General features: G+C 33.8%; 1 protein-coding gene and 1 long non-coding RNA gene across 4 annotated transcripts; one reads left to right on the top strand and one right to left on the bottom strand.

Moving 5' to 3' along the window:
* The first annotated feature begins 72 nt into the window (after positions 1 to 72).
* Positions 73 to 5,181, top strand: LOC140867759 (microtubule-associated protein 70-5). Of its 2 annotated transcripts, XM_073272803.1 has the most exons (11): positions 74 to 1,883; positions 1,967 to 2,052; positions 2,219 to 2,284; positions 2,356 to 2,526; positions 2,623 to 2,793; positions 2,863 to 3,018; positions 3,121 to 3,267; positions 3,434 to 3,505; positions 3,585 to 4,172; positions 4,256 to 4,398; positions 4,529 to 5,181. In XM_073272803.1, the coding sequence occupies exons 1-11, from the start codon at positions 1,790 to 1,792 to the stop codon at positions 4,545 to 4,547; spliced, it is 1,713 nt and encodes a 570-aa protein (XP_073128904.1). In that variant the 5' UTR covers positions 74 to 1,789; the 3' UTR covers positions 4,548 to 5,181. The 2 variants fall into 2 exon arrangements, with proteins under 2 accessions (XP_073128903.1, XP_073128904.1); XM_073272802.1 differs by having other exon boundaries at positions 73 to 1,883; positions 4,256 to 5,181.
* A 1,749-nt stretch (positions 5,182 to 6,930) lies between these two features.
* On the bottom strand, positions 6,931 to 20,589 carry LOC140867760 (uncharacterized). Of its 2 annotated transcripts, none has more exons than XR_012145258.1 (4): positions 20,451 to 20,589; positions 19,009 to 19,123; positions 7,931 to 8,119; positions 6,931 to 7,178 (listed from the first exon to the last, which is right to left on the bottom strand). It is a non-coding gene; the product is annotated as an uncharacterized lncRNA (long non-coding RNA). The 2 variants fall into 2 exon arrangements; XR_012145257.1 differs by having other exon boundaries at positions 6,931 to 7,716.
* Between the last annotated feature and the right edge of the window lie 1,598 nt (positions 20,590 to 22,187).

Raw genomic sequence — 22,187 nt, forward strand, 5'->3', positions numbered from 1 at the left:
AAAAAGTCTATATAATTGAGATGGGAGTGGTATTAGTTGTTTTACATAAACTATTAGTTGATGACATAATAATTGCTGAAAATTTCACTTCATGGGATGGCTAGCAGTTTATTTCTAAAAGGTTAAATTCCTTCCTAAATTAATCTTTGAACTACAATAAACTGAGCTGCGGTATTTTTTTTTTTAAAAAAAAAAAACCATACAAAAGATTATCAAAAGATCACAAAAAATATCACTTGTATTTAAAAAAAACTAATGATAATAAAACAATTTAATCCTCACTCTCATTAATATTATACTAATTAATGATAATAATACAATTATATAGCACACGGTAAAATTGTAAAACTGTTTGTTAATTGATATCCCTAAAGAATTTATATAGGTATACACAAATGAGACACTAGTACGATTAAATTACATACTCATGGTATCATTTTAGAGGTTACACATTCCTACTTACTCTCCTTTATTTGATCAACAACTTATTATTATTTTCAAAATTCACCAACTAAAACCGAGTAAGCGCAACAGGTAATTATATTGTGGGCTTGAAACCAAATTTAATTAGTCACTTTCAATTTCCAATAAGACATTGAATTTATTCTACTCCACTGATCTAATATCTCTGTCTTCTTTGTTTTCTATTTAACGCAAGAATTATACTTGGTAGGAATGCAGCCTTGGCTTCGTCGCCTCACCAAAACTAAAGACCGTATTAAAATAATGTAATGCCATATGGCACGTCCAAATTTCCTTCTACTTTTCGGGTTGAAGAAGTTTTTATAATTTATTTAGTTAAATTTTTTAAAAAATAATTTAATTTTTTTATTCGAGAATGCACTTGAGTTCAAGTTCAAATCTTGTTTGTAATGCGGGCAACTATTTTATATGGTTGTAATCTATATCAAGACTGTATTGTATTTAAATAAAATTATATTTTCATTAGACATAATTTTTTGATTCGCATTTTTATGTATGCTTCGAAGCATTACCCACATTTTCAATTTTCTATCAATGATATGCGTCATTTTCTTGGACGAGTCATTAAGCTAAAGCTTAGGAGGGTTTAACGCTTAAGCAATTTAATTAGTGGTGCCCATCAACATTTTCTAATCATGACCATAGAGGCTGATTTCCTCATCTTTATCCTTAATTATCACTAATATTAATCATGCTTACAGTGACTATCTTCTAATAATGCAGTACCGACTAATTAACCCACCATTTATATATATCCAGCAGCTATAATTAACATAATCATTATTCTTTGCCCGAGTCTAACAAATTATTGGACATATATATAAACATAATCTGAATATAATTAAATAGTTAGCAAACTCCAAAAATAATTGCAGGATTAAAAACATAGATATATACCATGTATATGAGATGTTCGTGTCGAAACATGTCATGCAAAACCACATCGTGGGTAAAACTTTCCATGTAACATAGACAAAGCCGTGTTTAACTGTTTGTGTAACATGTAGGGGTCTGAAAAATGAATGGAAACGCCGGCCTGGGGCGGCTGTTGCTTTCAAGAGTTTGCTTCAAAATGAGGGGAAAATCACAATCCAAAGCCCCTCTCTTTGCGGTCAATTCCTTACAAGTATGGATTCTTATTATGGGAGTAGGAAACATCCATTAATAATTATTTTTTTTTCCTCCTCCTCTTTCCTACACACATACTAAACCCATAACAACTCCACCTGTTATTGATCCACACATTCCTGTTATTTAAACTCAGAGAAGTAGTGAATGAGCCATAATTAAAAAGGGCTCAAGAAAAATGGATGGTTTTAATGGAGAAGATGCTAATTGCTCTCTTTCTTACACAGACCCCGTTGTATTGGAGCTCAATCGACTGCAGAATCTGCTTAAAGGTCTGATTTCTCATTTTTTTTCCTTGTGGAATCTGCATGTATTTAGACTGATGATCGCATGCTGAATTTCACTATAATGTCAGAGAAAGAGAGGGAATTGGGGAAGGCTCAAGGAGAAATTAAAGCACTGAGAGCAACAGAAATCCTCAAGGATAAGGCTGTGGAAGAGGTAGAATCATCTCTCGAATGAACTTCGAACCATTCGCTTCGACATATATATGTATATAAAAAGAAAACGGAGATTGAAACTTTTAACGTGAGAAGATGCAATACATATATATGCACTATCCATATCTTGAGTTTATATCAATTTGACAGAACAATAAATTTGACAGCTTGGAAGTGAAGTAGAAAGGCTGGAAGAGAAGTTAAGAATCAATGAAAGCCTTGTTCAACAGAAGGTGTGTGTTCGTTTTCTGGTACATTTTTTTACAGTGCTTAATTGTGTACAAGTAAAGTATTTTGGATGCAGAATCTGGACATCAAGAAACTCGCAGGTGAGAAACGTGAAGCTCTGGCTGCACAATATGCAGTTGAAGCGACTCTGCGCAGGGTTTATGCCAATCAAAAGGATGATGATTCTATGCCCATTGAGTTGGTTATTGCTCCGTTAGAAGCAGAACTTAAGATGCGTAAAAATGAGGTACTCAAATGAGAAAAAACACGTTATCTAGTCATTCGAGTGCTTTATTACTAGAGTTGAAAGGTGCATTGAACTTCTGGTGTTCGGCCATTTTAGATTGCTGCGCTTCAAGAGGATAAGAAGGCAATGGAACGTCTCACCAAATCCAAAGAAGCGGCACTTCTTGAAGCAGAAAAAATATTGAAAAGTGCTCTAGAAAGAGCACTAATAGTAGAAGAGGTTCAGAATCAGAACTTGGAGCTTAGGAGACAAATCGAGATATGCCTGGTAACCTTTGAATCAAATATTGGTTAGATTTGAGAACATTAACAAAAAAAAAAAGCTAATGTAACGCAGGAGGAGAACAAAGTACTCGAGAAGACGAATAGGCAGAAGGTTTTAGATATTGAAAAGCTTAGTGAAACCATCATGGAGCTTGAGGGGGCCATACTTGCTGGTGGAGCAACAGCCAACACTATTCGTGACTACAGGCGACAGATATCTGAACTAAATGTAAAATCTTGTGCTTCAGCCATCTATACCGGCTTTATCTAAAAACCACGACATAACAAATTTCCACGAAATTGACCCGCGTATTTTTCTCCAATTTTGTAGGAAGAGAAGAGGATGCTGGAAAGGGAACTCGCAAGGGCTAAGGTTTCAGCTAACCGAGTAGCAAGTGTTGTAGCTAATGAATGGAAAGATGAGAAGGTCAAAGTAATGCCTGTCAAGCAATGGCTAGAAGAGCGAAGGATACTGCAGGTATGCTTAACAACTAACCGTATAAACACGCATTCGGATAACGAATCTTAGAAAGTAGAAACAAAACCGAGTTCAAGTTTCTGCCAGCATCTGTGAAACAGAATTAATATACTTTGTTATACATGCAAATATTGAATTTGTACACCGTGCGACCTCGGGATTTTAGGCAGAGATGCAAAAGTTGAAAGAAAAACTAATCAGCTCAGAGAGAACTGCCAATGCGGAAGCACAAGTCAAGGTGACACTTCAAGCCCCATTTTGGTAAACATATGTACCTATTTATGGTTGAAATAAACATGCTCGTTTTTGGGCCCCAGGATAAGTTGAAGTTGAGGCTAAAGACACTTGAAGAAGGTTTAAGGCATGTCCCTGGTGTTTCAAACAAGATTAATGGATCCCCTCAAAACTTAAAACCCAGTAACTTATTTGGGATCTTATCAAGCAACAATAGAACGAAAAAGAGATCAACATCACTACCATGGGCTTCCGACATTGCTAAAGGCTCAGAGCAGACGAGGGATCAAGAACAAGCTTCAATTGTTTCAGCATCAGCTCATGGCTTGAAAAAGAAACATCCTTGTGGAGAAAATTTGTTGAGAAAAAGTTTATGGGCTTCCAGGAACAAGGTTATTGATGATAACAGCGAAAAGGAAAATACGGAGGCAAACAGTAATGTAATATTTGATCAAATAACGGGTAACTGTGAAGGAGTTAGAGAAATGGGGAACCACAAATGCACCAACGACGGCTGCAAAAAGATTAAAGACGTGGAGGTTGATAATACTGATAGTGAAGACATGGTAACAGGATTTTTATATGACAGGCTTCAGAAAGAAGTCCTAAATTTGAGGAAGTCCTGTGAATTGAAAGACCACACTTTGAACGCCAAAGAAGAAGAAATCAAGGTAGTAAACAGTAACTCAAACCCTTAGTTCATATCTTGATGTCGTGATTGTTAATAGCACTAATTCAAGTATTTTTTTTCCAGATGCTTATTAAAAAAACTGAAACTCTAGCCAAAGCAATAGAAGTGGAGTCAAGGAAAATCAAGAGAGAAGCGGCAATAAGAGAGAAAGATTCTACACCAACAAAAGTGGATGCTAAACTAAGAAATCCGAACCCATCCAAAAAGTTAGTAATATTATCCATTTCCCATTCCGTGTTTCCGTTTCAACCCCCTTTCCCAAGTTGAAGCAGCGTACGTTAAGAGAGTTCATGCACATCTGATTATTTCTCACTCTCTGATAATTCCATTGATTAGGTCCACGAATGCCTCTTGAAGATACACTCCGAACAAAGATCATGAATGTATAATTAATTCAGCGGTGGAATGGAATGCACATGTTTGATGATTTACACTATGTACATATGCAGAGTATTTGTAACAAGTCAATGTCTTGAGTTGTAGAAAGTGATATTTGCTCAAATTTATTTTGTTACCTTGAATGTTGTTCGATCAAGTGATGTATAAAATGTCGTCTGAGAGAATTACTCAATAAACAATGTGGTTGTGTATGTGGCAAATAGCAACATGTGTCTCTGATTCAACAGAAGGCTGAAAGTAATTGAAAAACTAACTTAGGAAATTGAAAGACAAACTTGGGAAAGCTGTGATATGAAACAGGCAAGGAAAAACCATAAAATTATGTATAACACCTAAAATTCCGGTATGAAGACATTGGATCACTTGTTGGGGATCTTAAAATTCATTGACAGTTCAAAATCTTGTTCACTCCAGCTTCGAACGTGCACATTGGCTTTTATTGATGCTGCCAAGATCTTGTCCAAAGAAACTAACCAATCTGCATCCCCCAGATCATTGGCACATCAAGAATGAACCGTTGCCAAGATTTTGTTGCCTGTTGTAGAGTAGTGTTTGACATGGACAAACTTTGTTGAAATGATTTATGAACACCTATTTAGCATACATGGTGTTAGACACATGCAGCTGCCATATTTGACCAACTCACCAATCAAATTTATTTCTCATGGATTTGTCAAATGTTGAGGCCTACAGGAGTTGTCAGATTTGAAAATTGAATGGAGAAGGCCGAGAACAATTTCCATATTCACTTTTTGGAAAGCTTATAAATAGATGTCTTCGTCCCTCATTTCAGATATCCCAAAATCAGAGAGCATAGGAAATAAGAAACAAAGAAAAGGATTTCTTGGTATTTTCTTGAGGGTTCTCTTGTGTGAGTTAGAAAAATATTTTTTCGGTAATACTCGGGGTTTGGGTGTGAGAGATATAGTGTTTTGTATACACTTGTAATATTTATCCGATTATAAATATTTGCAGCAGCTCCGTGGACGTAGCCTATATTGGGTGAACCACGTAAATCTTTGGTGTTCTTGTTGATTATTTCAGAAAATTGCAAATTTAGTCTGGTATGTTTGTTACTTTGCGATTTTGGTCCTCTATGTTTTCACATTTCAGTTTTAGTCCTGCATGTTTTGATTTTTGGCAATTTTGGTCCTTTTTATTCAAAAATGTTTACGTGGCACTGTACACGTTAGCTCTACATCAGCACTGAATTGGTGCCACATCAGCGCCACGTCGAAAAAGGTCTAAAATTGCAAAAAAAAATAAAGATAACGGACTAAAATTGAAATCTGAAAATATAAAGAACTGAAATCGCAAAGTGACAAACATACAGAACCAAAAAAACAATTTTTTCTGATTATTTTATTCCGCAATTATTATCGTCATGATCGCTCCGGCATAAACCATAACACATAGAACACAAAAATGAAAGATCGTCTTTTGAAACCATGAACGACAAGTGCAAATAATAATTTTCAATTTCTCAATCAAGAATTAAGTTTGGTCCCACTCAATGGCATACAATGTGTCTTATGATGAAAATTTTCATTTGGTCATGTGTACTGGACAATGTGGGTCATTGTTTGTAGGCCTTCTGTGAACACTTGGACATACGATGAAATAAATCGTATTACATGACGGCAAGATACATTGTTTCCATGAAATGCCATCAATAAATCGGTGACAAGTTTATCAAAAAAGCGAACCAAGAAAACAAGAAATATTCTCAACTCGTTTAACTATTGTCGATATATCAATTTACTTTTCTTGCTGCAACTCTGATTACGGCCACCTGAGGCCAGAGCACTATTCAGTAGCAAACAGTCGTTGCTTGGTGTTGTGAAATAAGGGGTAGCGAACTCATTACTTCAGTATAAGCTGGACGAAATATATTCAACGAATCCTTAGCTTCAATCTGCCTTATGATCCAAAAAGGTCAACCTTGTTCCCTCCCAGATACCTTTGACAACCATCTTACATTTGTTTTGTGGTGACCCGGGTTGCTAATCTCATCTTAGGGCAATAAATGATTAATTAACAATTAATCAAACAATACATGAATAATAAACCAAGAGCTAAAATTTTATTTTTTTTAAAAGAAAGCCCCTCGCTCGATCGGGTAAATGTTACCGATCGAGCGAGCATAAAATTGCAGCTCTCGGTCTGAATCCATTTTGGCCTCGCTCGATCGGTGGAAATCACCCGATCGAGCGAGCCCAAAAGCTCGATACTCTGTTTTTGCAAACACAGGCCGCGCTCGATCCGTGGACTTTACCCGATCGAGCGGGCACCCTGTCCAGAAAATTAAAATGCAACTTTTATTCCAAATCTCATACAAACTTTATATAAACTTCTAAACATGCTTCTAGATAATTTACATGCATTCAAACTAATATCAAGTGATCTAGAATATATGAACTCTCAAGTATAAATCAATACTTGGCAAAAACAACCTATACAAAGGTTCTTGCTTTCTAACATGTTTACCAAATCATAAATACATGTCATCTGCTTAAAACCCGAATCACTACATGCTATCTCTCTTCTCAAGCTATCCAAGCCAACTCTAGCTTGATCTTGCCCCAACCTGATGCAATGCACACATACAAACAAAGCAACAACCGGATAACTCCGGTGAGAATAAATCTCAGTATGAAAGACATGCATATACATCATTAAAGCATATGGAATCTATATGCTATAAAATCATAAAACATGTAATAACATGTAAATCATAGAATCATCATCGACGCTTAAACTCTTAACACATAATGATTCATCTAAAGCAATAACACACATTCATATCTAGAATAGTGTATCACAACATGCTTGCATTTATAACTGCATAATCTAAACCATAGAAAACTCTAGGTTAATGCATAAATGCAATGCATGTGCCAAGGAAAAGGCTATCAAATCTGATATCAATAAAGCTTAGTTCTTTGGGATCCCGAGGAATAAAATAACTATCAAACCGCCGACACTCCCAATCGAGGCGGCATCAAGTATCTTAATCCTCTGACTTTGGTGCAATTATAGAGAGTCTTCTGGCTCTAAAAGCGAAGGCTGCAATCCATGCTACTCAACTATAATTCTCCAAACGTCATTTCGCACTCTAGGCTAATCTGCATAAGGAGTTCAAGATGAATGCAACATAAGCTGTATGCATTAAAGACTGTAAAACATCTTGAACTTATAATCACATAAGCAAACAAAGCATCAAAACTCATATAAATCACATAAGAGCACTGAAACAACTAAATATGTGATTTCAGGATAACTCGAAAACCACCACGTTCTCGAGTTGTTCTACCTGGCAGGAATAATGTCGATTCATACCTTTCATCGCGATTCAAACATCTTGAATCTGTTGCCAATGCTGAGTATCTCAAAGCTAGCCAAATCAGTCATACAATTCTGCTCATTTCAATCAATGCTACTTGAAGGTATTTATGATTCAACTTCAAACACTTCAAGTCATTTGAACTCAAACTCGTCGATTCAACTTCGATAATCTTCACTTCAAATCTGAAATAGATTATAACATCTTTAAACATCAATTTCCAATCTGAATCGATGTTTCTTTAAAGATTATACAGTTCAAATCTTGCTAATACAATCGGAATTCAAACCGACGTTACAACTATTCGAGTCCGATAAATCTTTCAATTCAAATATCATCATATCTACATTCTAAACTCAATCTCATATTCAATTCATCCACAATAAACGTGAATATGAGCTCTAGACCTTTAGAATGCATATTAATTCAAAATCTTGAATCGGCGGCGTAACGGTATAATTTTGGTCTTTCCAAAAGCTTAAACATCAATAATACAATCATATAACTCTCATATCATCACCAATTCTACAGCTAAATTTCGAAATATGTAGCCCCATAATTTCAGAATTTCAACAATTCTTTCAAAAATCGAAAACATGTTCAAACGACGATCTTTTCACGATCCGTCTTAGATATGCTATCGTCATATATGCTAGAACATGTTTATACAATCAAATCTTAATTCTAACAACAACTTAAAATTAAAACATGGTAGAACTTCATAAAACTTACGTTAAAACGTAGCACTCGGAGCTGTGATCGCGAATATATGCTTAATCGGAAATTCTACCGGGCGGATTGAATTTAATCGGGACTAGAAATAATCGAAAATGGCGTTAAAGAGGTTTCTGAATTTCCTCTATTGCTACTGCTCTGTTCACGTGAATGATGCTAAGAATTATGTGCATTTAGATATATATTGGCATAATTGCAATTTAGTCCCTGAATTCTTCAATAATTGCAATTTGGTCCTCGGCCAATCTTTTAATTCAATTTTAATCCTAAATAATTTAAGAATATTAGAATTCAAGTCTAAACTCTAAATATTCTCAAATTAAATATTCTCAGATTAAAATTAAATCATTTCAGCCCTTATCGCATTTTAGTCCCTGAACTTCTCAATATTTGCAAATGGATCCTTTCTCGGATTTCATCCTCAAATTCAATGTTTGATATTTATCATCTTGGAATTAACATCTTAAATTCCATAAATATCAATTCAAATATTTTTATTTTTTTTAATTTAAGAATTCCGGATATTAATTTCTTAAAATCCGAAAATTCTCAAATTAAATATTTCTGACCCGAAATTGAAATCTCTAATTTCCATACATTCTTAAATTCATATTTTCTCTCTTATTCGGAATTTAAATCTTAAATCTCATAATTAAGAACTTAATATTTTTGGGTCTTACATGTTTTGAGTAGCTTATTTAGGGACCATCCAAATGAGGCCACCTGCAGTCAAGGAGGTGTAGGTGAAATCACGTTCGAGAAACCCGAATACATATTATTAGTGATTTCAGGGGAAATTTATAAACATCATCTTGAACGTGATTTCACCTACACCTCCTTAACGGTTTTGATTACTAAAATGGCAGAACATGCCAGAGAAGTTGCATTGAATACTCAAGGGGTTTTACTTGTTACTACTCCTTTTGAAGTGAAAGCCTCTTGTTTTGGTCTTTTTGCTGCTTTCGGCATACCCCAGGCGATTAGTTCAGTACCTAGCCTCATGAATTTCGCCTGGTAATGATTCAGTTGTTGTTGAATAGAAATACAAACTACTACTAATAGTAATGGTACGACGCAAATTTCTTGATTAAACCTTTCCATGTTTCAAGCATCGTTTCCATCTTGTGCAGTTCAGCTCGCCACACAAGATGAGAAGTATAGTTATTGCTCCTCAACAACAACTCGCCTTCAAATTTATAAAATGTTAACTATCAGAGCTTGATACTAAATGTAGCCTCCTCTGTTCTAAGAATAAATATCGAAGTTCCAGAATTAAGTTGTATCTAAACATTTCTACAGGTCACTTACAGTATCCCTTTTGCCTTAGCTTCCATATATTCGAAAGACAGTGTAACTGGTCAAGGTATGTAAGTTAGCATCTTATATTTCTATACATCTGACACAATCTACACTGACACGATTTTGAAATCACTTATAATATGTATTCGGTTTCTCGAACGTGATTTCACCTACACCTCCTTGACTGCAGGTGGCCTCATTTGGATGGTCCCTAAACAAGCTACTCAAAACAAATGTAACATGGTTGTCAAAGGTATCTAGGAGGTAACAAGGTTGACCTTTTTGGATCATAAGGCAGACTGATGCTAAGGGTTCGTTGAACATATTTTGTCCAGCTTATACTGAAGTAATGAGTCTGCTACCCCTTCTTTCACAACACACCAAGCAACGACTGTTTGCTGATGAATAGTGCTCTGGCCCCAGGTAGACGTAATCATAGTTGTGACAAGAAAAATAAATTGATATATCGACATAGGCTAAACGAGTTGGAAATATTTCTTGTTTTCTTGGTTCGCTTTTTTGAAACAGAACACCGAGTCAGAGGATTTATATAAGAATTGAATTATCAATGAAATTACTAAAAATAAAACCAAACAAAGTGTAAAATTGTTAATTTTTATAATAAAATAAAAATTGGAGTGTGTTTAACAAAATATGGGGTGTATTTTAGTTACTCAAAAACATTAGTTTCGTTTGTTAATATCATTAAATATATATATATATAAAAAATAACTCAAGTATTAAAAACTAACTGTTATTTTTTACTTTGATCTTTTTTTTACTCGGATCGGGTTAATTTGGAGTCTTTGGCACTCCTAAAAATGCACAATAACTAATAAAATAAAAAATAATAATGTTTTTGTTAAGAGTTTTTTTAACAAGAAAAACAATTGAAAATAAAGATATTTAAAAAGGATTTTGAAATACTTTCTTAATTTATAAGACGTGTAATTCTTTATGTAAAACTCTATGTAGAAATATTATTATTCGAAGAAAACATCCATCAATAAGTTGTTTTTTTTTTCTCCTTCTCTTTCCTACACACATACCAAACGCATAACAACTCCACCTATTATTGATCCACACACACTCCTGTTATTTAAAAAAAAAAGGGTTGACACCGAAGGGGACCCCATCCCACATGATAGTATAAATAGATATCTTCGTCCCTCATTTCAGATATCCCAAAATCAGAGAGCATAGGAAATAAAAAACAAAGAAAAGGATTTCTTGGTATTTTCTTGAGGGTTCTCTTGTGTGAGTAAGAAAAATATTTTTTCGATAATACTCGGGGTTTGGGTGTGAGAGATATAGTGTTTTGTATACACTTGCAATATTTATCCGATTATAAATATTTACAGCAACTCCGTGGACGTAGCCTATATTGGGTGAACCACGTAAATCTTTGGTGTTCTTGTTGATTATTTGAGAAAATTGCAAATTTAGTCCGGTATGTTAGTCACTTTGCGATTTTGGTCCTCTATGTTTTCACATTTCAGTTTTAGTCCTGCATGTTTTGATTTTTGGCAATTTCGGTCCTTTTTATTCGAAAATGTTTACGTGGCACTGTACACGTTAGCTCCACATCAGCACTGAATTGGTGCCACATCAGCGCCACGTCGAAAAAGGTCTAAAATTGCCAAAAAAAATAAAGATAACGGACTAAAACTGAAATCTGAAAATATAAAGGACTGAAATCGCAAAGTGACAAATATACAGGACCAAAAAAGCAATTTTTCCTGATTATTTTATTCCGCAATTATTATCGTCATGATCGCTCCGGCATAATCCATAACACATGGAACACAAAAATGAAAGACCGTCTTTTGAAACCATGAACGACAAATGCAAATAATAATTTTCAATTTCTTAATCAAGAATTAAGTTTGGTCCCACTCAATGGCATACAATGTGTCTTATGATGAAAATTTTCATTTGGTCATGTGTATTGGACAATGTGGGTCATTGTTTGTAGGCCTTCTGTGAACACTTGGACATACGATGGAATAAATCGTATTACATGACGGCAAGATACATTGTTTCCATGAAATGCCATCAATAAATCGGTGACAAGTTTATCAAAAAAGCGAACCAAGAAAACAAGAAATATTCCCAACTCGTTTAACTATTGTCGATATATCAATTTACTTTTCTTGCTGCAACTCTGATTACGGCCACCTGGGGCCAGAGCACTATTCAGCAGCAAACAGTCGTTGCTTGGTGTTGTGAAATAAGGGACAGCGAACTCATTACTTCAGTATAAGCTGGACGAAATATGTTCAACGAATCCTTAGCTTCAATCTGCCTTATGATCCAAAAAGGTCAACCCTGTTCCCTCCCAGATATCTTTGACAACCATCTTACATTTGTTTTGAGTAGCTTATTTAGGGACTATCCAAATGAGGCCGCCTGCAGTCAAGGAGATGTAGGTGAAATCACGTTCGAGAAACCCGAATACATATTATAAGTGATTTCAGGGGAAATTTATAAACATCATCTTGAACGTGATTTCACCTACACCTCCTTGACGGTTTTGATTACTAAAATAACAGAACATGCCAGAGAAGTTGCATTGAATACTCAAGGGGTTTTACTTGTTACTACTCCTTTTGAAGTGAAAGCTTCTTGTTTTGGTCTTTTTGCTGCTTTCGGCATACCCCAGGCGGTTAGTTCAGTACCTAGCCTCATGAATTTCGCCTGGTAATGATTCAGTTGTTGTTGAATAGAAATACAAACTACTACTAATAGTAATGGTACGACGCAAATTTCTTGATTAAACCTTTCCATGTTTCAAGCATCGTTTCCATCATGTGCAGTTCAGCTCGCCACAAAAGATGAGAAGTATAGTTATTGCTCCTCAACTACAACTCGCCTTCAAATTTATAAAATGTTAACTATCAGAGCTTGATACTAAATGTAGCCTCCTCTGTTCTAAGAATAAATATCGAAGTTCCAGAATTAAGTTGTATCTAAACATTTCTGCAGGTCACTTACAGTATCCTTTTTGCCTTAGCTTCCATATATTCGAAAGACAGTGTAACTGGTCAAGGTATGTAAATTAGCATCTTATATTTCTATACATCTGACACAATCTACACTGACACGATTTTGAAATCACTTATAATATATATTCGGTTTCTCGAACGTGATTTCACCTACACCTCTTTGACTGCAGGTGGCCTCATTTGGATGGTCCCTAAACAAACTACTCAAAACAAATGTAACATGATTGTCAAAGGTATCTAGGAGGTAACAAGGTTGACCTTTTTGGATCATAAGGCAGACTGATGCTAAGGGTTCGTTGAACATATTTTGTCCACCTTATACTGAAGTAATGAGTCCGCCACCCCTTCTTTCACAACACACCAAGCAACGACTGTTTGCTGCTGAATAGTGCTCTGGCCCCCAGGTAGCCGTAATCATAGTTGCGGCAAGAAAAATAAATTGATATATCGACATAGGCTAAACGAGTTGGAAATATTTCTTGTTTTCTTGGTTCGCTTTTTTGAAACAGAACACGGAGTCGGAGGATTTATATAAGAATTGAATTATGAATGAAATTACTAAAAATAAAACCAAACAAAGTGTAAAATTGTTAATTTTTATAATAAAATAAACATTGGAGTGTGTTTAACAAAATATGGGGTATATTTTAGTTACTCAAAAACTATAGTTTCGTTTGTTAATATCATTAAATATATATATAAAAAATAACTCAAGTATTAAAAACTAACTGTTATTTTTTACTTTGATCTTTTTTTTACTCGGGTCGGGTTAATTTTGAGTCTTTGGCACTCCTAAAAATGCACAATAACTAATAAAATAAAAAATAATAATGTTTTTGTTAAGAGTTTTTTTAACAAGAAAAACAATTGAAAATAAAGATATTTAAAAAGGATTTTGAAATACTTTCTTAATTTATAAGACGTGTAATTCTTTATGTAAAACTCTATGTAGACATATTATTATTCGAAGAAAACATCCATCAATAAGTTGTTTTTTTTTCTCCTTTCTCTTTCATACACACATACCAAACGCATAACAACTCCACCTATTATTGATCCACACACACTCCTGTTATTTAAAAAAAAAAAAGGTTGACACCGAAGGGGACCTCATCCCACATGATAGTATAAATAGATGTCTTCGTCCCTCATTTCAGATATCCCAAAATCAGAGATCATAGGAAATAAAAAACAAAGAAAAGGATTTCTTGGTATTTTCTATAGGGTTCTCTTGTGTGAGTTAGAAAAATATTTTTTCGGTAATACTCGGGGTTTGGGTGTGAGAGATATAGTGTTTTGTATACACTTGTAATATTTATCCGATTATAAATATTTGCAGCAGCTCCGTGGACGTAGCCTATATTGGGTGAACCACGTAAATCTTTGGTGTTCTTGTTGATTATTTGAGAAAATTTCAAATTTAGTCCGGTATGTTAGTCACTTTGCGATTTTGGTCCTCTATGTTTTCACATTTTAGTTTTAGTCCTGCATGTTTTGATTTTTGGCAATTTCGGTCCTTTTTATTCGAAAATGTTTACGTGGCACTGTACACGTTAACTCCACATCAGTACTGAATTGGTGCCACATCAGCGCCACGTCGGAAAAGGTCTAAAATTGCAAAAAAAAATAAAGATAACGGACTAAAACTTAAATCTGAAAATATAAAGGACTGAAATCGCAACGTGACAAATTTACAGGACCAAAAAAGCAATTTTTCCTGATTATTTTATTCCGCAATTATTATCGTCATGATCGCTCCGGCATAATCCATAACACATGGAACACAAAAATGAAAGACCGTCTTTTGAAACCATGAACGACAAGTGCAAATAATAATTTTCAATTTCTCAATCAAGAATTAAGTTTGGTCCCAATCAATGGCATACAATGTGTCTTATGATGAAAATTTTCATTTGGTCATGTGTACTGGACAATGTGGGTCATTGTTTGTAGGCCTTCTGTGAACACTTGGACATACGATGGAATAAATCGTATTACATGACGGCAAGATACATTGTTTCCATGAAATGCCATCAATAAATCGGTGACAAGTTTATCAAAAAAGTGAACCAAGAAAACAAGAAATATTCCCAACTCGTTTAACTATTGTCGACATATCAATTTACTTTTCTTGCTGCAACTCTGATTACGGCCACCTGGGGCCAGAGCACTATTCAGCAGCAAACAGTCGTTGCATGGTGTTGTGAAATAAGGGGTAGCGAACTCATTAATTCAGTATAAGCTGGACGAAATATGTTCAACGAATCCTTAGCTTCAATCTGCCTTATGATCCAAAAAGGTCAACCCTGTTCCCTCCCAGATACCTTTGACAACCATCTTACATTTGTTTTGAGTAGCTTATTTAGGGACCATCTAAATGAAGTCACCTGCAGTCAAGGAGGTGTAGGTGAAATCACGTTCGAGAAACCCGAATACATATTATAAGTGATTTCAGGGGAAATTTATAAACATCATCTTGAACGTGATTTCACCTACACCTCCTTGACGGTTTTGATTACTAAAATGGTAGAACATGCCATAGAAGTTGCATTGAATACTCAAGGGGTTTTACTTGTTACTACTCCTTTTGAAGTGAAAGCCTCTTGTTTTGGTCTTTTTGCTGCTTTCGGCATACCCCAGGCGATTAGTTCAGTACCTAGCCTCATGAATTTCGCCTGGTAATGATTCAGTTGTTGTTGAATAGAAATACAAACTACTACTAATAGTAATGGTACGACGCAAATTTCTTGATTAAACCTTTCCATGTTTCAAGCATCGTTTCCATCTTGTGCAGTTCAGCTCGCCACACAAGATGAGAAGTATAGTTATTGCTCCTCAACAACAACTCGCCTTCAAATTTATAAAATGTTAACTATCAGAGCTTGATACTAAATGTAGCCTCCTCTATTCTAAGAATAAATATCGAAGTTCCAAAATTAAGTTGTATCTAAACATTTCTGCAGGTCACTTACAGTATCCCTTTTGCCTTAGCTTCCATATATTCGAAAGACAGTGTAACTGGTCAAGGTATGTAAATTAGCATCTTATATTTCTATACATCTGACACAATCTACACTGACACGATTTTGAAATCACTTATAATATGTATTCGGTTTCTCGAACGTGATTTCACCTACACCTCCTTGACTGCAGGTGGCCTCATTTGGATGGTCCCTAAACAAGCTACTCAAAACAAATGTAACATGGTTGTCAAAGGTATCTAAGAGGTAACAAGGTTGACCTTTTTGGATCATAAGCAGACTGATGCTAAGGGTTCGTTGAACATATTTTGTCCAACTTATACTGAAGTAATGAGTCCGCCACCCCTTCTTTCACAACACACCAAGCAACGACTGTTTGCTGCTGAATAGTGCTCTGGCCCCAGGTAGCCGTAATCATAGTTGCGGCAAGAATAATAAATTGATATATCGACATAGGCTAAACGAGTTGGAAATATTTCTTGTTTTCTTGGTTCGCTTTTTTGAAACAGAACACCGAGTCGGAGGATTTATATAAGAATTGAATTATCAATGAAATTACTAAAAATAAAACCAAACAAAGTGTAAAATTGTTAATTTTTATAATAAAATAAAAATTGGAGTGTGTTTAACAAAATATGGGGTGTATTTTAGTTACTCAAAAACTATAGTTTCGTTTGTTAATATCATTAAATATATATATAAAAAATAACTCAAGTATTAAAAACTAACTGTTATTTTTTACTTTGATCTTTTTTTTACTCGGGTCGGGTTAATTTTGAGTCTTTGGCACTCCTAAAAATGCACAATAACTAATAAAATAAAAAATAATAATGTTTTTGTTAAGAGTTTTTTTAACAAGAAAAACAATTGAAAATAAAGATATTTAAAAAGGATTTTGAAATACTTTCTTAATTTATGAGACGTGTAATTATTTATGTAAAACTCTATATAGACATATTATTATTCGAAGAAAACATCCATCAATAAGTTGTTTATTTTTTTCTCCCTCTTTCCTACACACATACCAAACGCATAACAACTCCACCTATTATTGATCCACACACACTCCTGTTATTTAAAAAAAAAAAGGGTTGACTCCGAAAGGGACTCCATCCCACATGAGTCAGAGGCCCATTGGCTCATGTGGGGGTTAAATCGAGGGATGTGCACGAGTAGGCAGGGACCTGAGGGAGGGAACAACATGGTCCAACCCCCAGAGCATACCCCCAAATATTTTAATGAGGAATATGCTCTATACGAGGATCGAACCCGCAACGCTGGGGAATTTTTTCTCACGTCATCTCAGGCCTTATCAACTCGTCTATGCCCCTGTGGGCCACACTCCTGTTATTTAAGCTCAGAGAAGTAGTGAATGAGCCATAATTTAGTGAATGAGCCATAAGGAAAATTAAAAAGGGCTCAAGAAAAATGGATGGTTTTACTTTTAATGGAGAAGATGCTAATTGTTCTCTTTCTTATACAGACCCTGTTGTATTGGAGCTCAATCGACAGCAGAATCTGCTGGATGGTTTAATTTGATTTCTCTTTTTTAATTTCCTCGTACGTTCTTTCAAGTTTATCCATCGACATAGGCTAGTTTCAAGGAGAAATCTGAATTTTACTATAATGTCAGAGAAAGAGAGGGAATCGGGGAAGGCGCAAGGAGAAATTAAAGCACTGTGAGCAACAGAAATCCTCAAGGATAAGGCTGTGGAATAGGTAGAATCATCTCACGAATGAAATTCAAACCATTCGCTTCGACATATATATGTATATAAAAAAGAAAACGTAGATTGGAACTTTTAACCTGCAGGGAGATGCAATACACCATCTATTTCTTGCGTTTATTTCAATTTGACAGAACAATAAAAAAAGTCTCATCTTTTTATACCTACCATATTTTTCTCGGCACATGGATTGGAATTATACAGCTAATACTCAACAGTATTTTTTTGGTATTATTATCTATTCCATTTGATATTATTTAATTTCTTATTATGGATAATATATATATTGACAAAAAGGCCCTCCAGCACAACGAATATCGGGTTTTATGTCATCTCTCTCGAGATAAATTTCAATCTATCTTTAAGCATCATATAAGAGTCCATGAGGTCGTGTTATTAAATTGTATATTAGTTTAAAAAATTCAAGGTTACATGAGTTTTTGAAAAGAAATTCTATTAACATCCGAGTAATACTCCCCAAAGTTGTATGGAATTTTTGGCTAATCATGAAATGGAGTATTTGACTATCCAAGCCCTGCATATTCTAGCTAGGTTCACACGACTTCTTCTCAAGATAATTACGTACGTGTCACATGATATATATGTACAACCAAATAATTGCTCATAAGATATTTAAAAATATGTATATATATATATATATATATTAATAACAATTTATTAATTATAAGGAAACCCCGAATATTAATTTCTAACAGCACTATCATGATGGGAGTAGTATTATTAAATAACATATGACTTAAAAACTATCCTTAGCTTATAAAAAAAATCGCACTAATTACTTTGTTTTAAATCAATACAAAAATAAGTTGATGGTATGAAATCTTAGCATGTGAAAAAAAGGTTGACCACAAGACAAGTTTGGAAATGGCGTCTAGCTGTGACCAAACGTGAGTTACGAATGGCATTTGGCCTCTAGCAATTGATTATGGACAAAAAAATAAAAGAAACCCTCGAAACAAAAGGCGTGCATGCGTACAAAAAATGAACTCAAAGACAACCCGAGTAAATGCAGAAAAAATTGCTGCCCTTTTCGAGTCTCTTTCTCTATTAAATTCTTTTGCTATTTACAGCTTCTAATAATTAATTATCTCATCCTACGTTTGTTACCAATTTTTAGTTACCACCTTTGCCTTCTCGTAGACCTCACGTGAAGCTTAATTGAAAAAAAATCATAGGAAAACCCATTTCATTTTTCTGTATTTGGGGCGAAAATTACGAGAGAAAAAAAGGGGAGGGGAAAAATAAAAATCAAATTTCAAAGGGGAAAAAATTATTAATTTTCTTTAGGGAACCTAGCTAAACATACCTCCAGGTGAAGTTGACAGCATGCAAGCGTCTCTCTCGTTAGCTCCAAGAATCGAATTAATTTTCTTCTCTCCACATGATTTTCCGGATCCTTTTCTTGAAAGATTTCTCTGCAACTTTAATTGCATCCACCAATATATGTTACACATTTATATATATATAAATAAAATAATAATAATAATCATGTCTGCAGTATGTATATCTAAAAAGCAGATCAGACTTAACTTTTGAAACAAGAAGATAAATTAAAGTAATCAAACTTGTCACCCCAGATAATCCCATATCTTATCATTTAATTAATTGAGAGCTTTTGAAAAGTCGGAACAGATATATAATTGTAGTTTAGTGTAGATGAATTCAATTATTCATGTGTGAATTTGACCAAATACACTAGTTGTCAATATTAACATTTTCTTGTATATATCATTCATCATATACATATATATAGATAGTATTGTGCATGAAACGTCATTTTATATAGGTCGAAAATTGGAAATTCTAAAAGGATAGAAACTTGTGATGATGTATATATTTATATATCTATCAATATCATTATCATAAAGCTGAATGATTAACACAAACTTTGGCTACTAAATTATTTTGGACTTATCTTGAATTTTTTTTATATATATATTCAGATAGCGTGTTGAATTGAAAATGTTGGATTAATGGATTAGGCATAAATCCTTTATTTCTCGCGCATGCAAGTACCTATTCTAGTTCATTTTGGCATTCCTAAGTCTTAACCTATATATAATATATTCACTGAATTTTCATATTAATCAATATAATTTTTATCAAGTAAATGTTTTATGTGAAGAAATTAATTTATTCAAAATTAATTTTCTCCATGCTATATTTTAATCAGAATTTTGAAGGTGATATTTAGCCAAAAAAAATATATATATTGAAAAAGACATCACCCATCAAATAATTATTACACAAATCGTCGTATCAATATTAACTTTGGGCGGATTAGGCCTATGGCTACTTGAAATTAAACACCTTTTAATCATCCAAAAACATATAATTTATATAATAACTCACGAAAAATAAGTCAGGACTAATGTATTTTTACTTTAAAAAAAAAAAAAGAGGAAAACACATTTTCTAGTCATTCGAATGCTTTATTAATACTAGAGTTGAAAGGTGCATTGAACTTCTGGTGTTCGGCCATTTTAGATTGCTGCGCTTCAAGAGGGATAAGAAGGCAATGGAACGTCTCAACTCAACAATTCCAAAAAAGCAGAAAAATATTGAAAAGTATATGCCTGGTTAGATTTCAGAACATAAAAAAAAAAAAAAAAGCAAATGTAACGCAGGAGGAGAACAAAGTACTCTAGGCAGAAGCTTTTAGACATTGAAAGGTTAGTGAAAAATTACTTATAATTAATTTGTTTGTGAAAAATTTACATACATTAGTCTTTCAAAAGGAATATATACCTCTGAATCGAGCTTGCTCTTCATACAGTCCTCTCAGAAAGAATCATGGTTCGCAAAAACGAGAGAGACCTTGACGAAGTTCCAATGCTTGAAGGTAGATATGCTTTGGGTCGGCGTTTTTCGTGATGAGAACGGTGATTTAACGGTGGAACGGGTGACGGAACGCCGGAACGGAACTGGAGAAACTTTGGAGATAAATTTTTGCCCATGTATTAATATTTGGAAAATGAAAATCCAGCCATTTCTTGATTTTTGTGGTGGGTTTGAAGGAAAATTTGTGATTTGATTTAATGAAAAGTAAAAGCCAAAAGGTTGAAAGAAAAAAAGTAGAAACAACAAAAGTAAAAGCGGGAGGTTGAAGAAGGAATGGGTTAGCCCGATTTACGTGGACTCCAATTATTGAGAGTTGAGACATGAAAATAAACAAAATTAAAATTAAGAAAAAAAAAAACATTACCATTCTCGGGAAATAATTGAGACATTAGCATGTGTTTTCATTTGTGAGTTGTGTCTCTGTCACAACTTTTTTTTTTTTATTAGTGTTTTCATTTTATTCTCATATCATAATTGTAATTTAGTATCTTTAACATTGAATTGACTAGGAACATTGGAAAGCAAACAACAACAATCGATCTAAGATGGTGAATCTTGTTCTTCTTTCCGCTATCCATCGCCGAAAGATTAATAAAAAAGAGACCAAGAGAACTATTTTTATTGAGAAATTTTCATTAGAAAGTGTGATAAAAATAAACTAAATTAATTCTAAAGTATTTCTATTTAAATTGATGTTTAATAATTTGTAACACTGTGCTTCAAAAAAATAATAATAATAATTTGTAACACTGTGTTATTTAAGATTTGATGCACAATATTTTATATGTATCGATGATATAAGTGGATAATTCGATGCTCAGGGTAGCATCGTGTCAGTTTTTTATTGGCCACTTTTGTGGGACCCATGTGTGGGTCCCATATGAGTGGCCAATAATAAACTGACACGCCACTCTGAGTAGTATCCTCAGGGTAGCATCGACATATCCAATATAAGTTGTGTTTCATAAAATTTAATAAATTATTTTAATTTCTTATTTACTTCAAATAATCTATTTAAATGATATTCATTTCAATTTGATAAATCTAAATATTTTTATAATCACCCATCCCTTTTAACTTAGGCGCGTTTTTCCTTTCCGAGCTGTGCACAGAAAAGCCCATGACACCTGGTATTTAATATATGTAGATATAGATGTAGACGTGTGGATGTAGATGTATCTCAAGGGGCCGAGGTTTGCTGGTTTCTTTTTTAAAAAAATAATATATAATTTATTTTTTTAAAAAAAAAGTAATAAAAATATTGCAGCTTTGAGTTATAGGATTTATAATATATAGATAAATAATACAATGTAATATAATTAAAAAATTAAATAAAAAAATGATAGTGAACATAATATTTGATTTGATTGATAGATTACAGTTTATTGATTTGATAAATTAAATTTTATATAAAAATGATAAATTACCATTTTATTTTTTTAACAATAAATAAAATATGAATAATAATCACCACGTGGTCCACGTCCCAATTATATTGTATACGTTTCTTTTTTTGTTTATCTCAAATATATAGTCATATATCATATTTATTAATATTTTTATATATTTTTTTACTAATATACCCCTATTAATTATATTTTGAATCGTGCAATCATTTTTTAATACATTAAATAGGTATAAAAT

This window comes from Henckelia pumila, chromosome 4, assembly GCF_033568475.1.
Source record: "Henckelia pumila isolate YLH828 chromosome 4, ASM3356847v2, whole genome shotgun sequence".
NCBI classification, from domain to species: Eukaryota; Viridiplantae; Streptophyta; class Magnoliopsida; order Lamiales; family Gesneriaceae; genus Henckelia; species Henckelia pumila.

Coding starts and splice junctions, on each gene's coding strand:
- LOC140867759 (XM_073272802.1), top strand. CDS start 1,790: ATGGATGGTTTTAATGGAGAAGATGCTAATTGCTCTCTTTCTTACACA. Junction 2,527..2,622: donor TTAAGATGCGTAAAAATGAG/GTACTCAAATGA, acceptor CGGCCATTTTAG/ATTGCTGCGCTTCAAGAGGA. Junction 2,794..2,862: donor GACAAATCGAGATATGCCTG/GTAACCTTTGAA, acceptor AATGTAACGCAG/GAGGAGAACAAAGTACTCGA.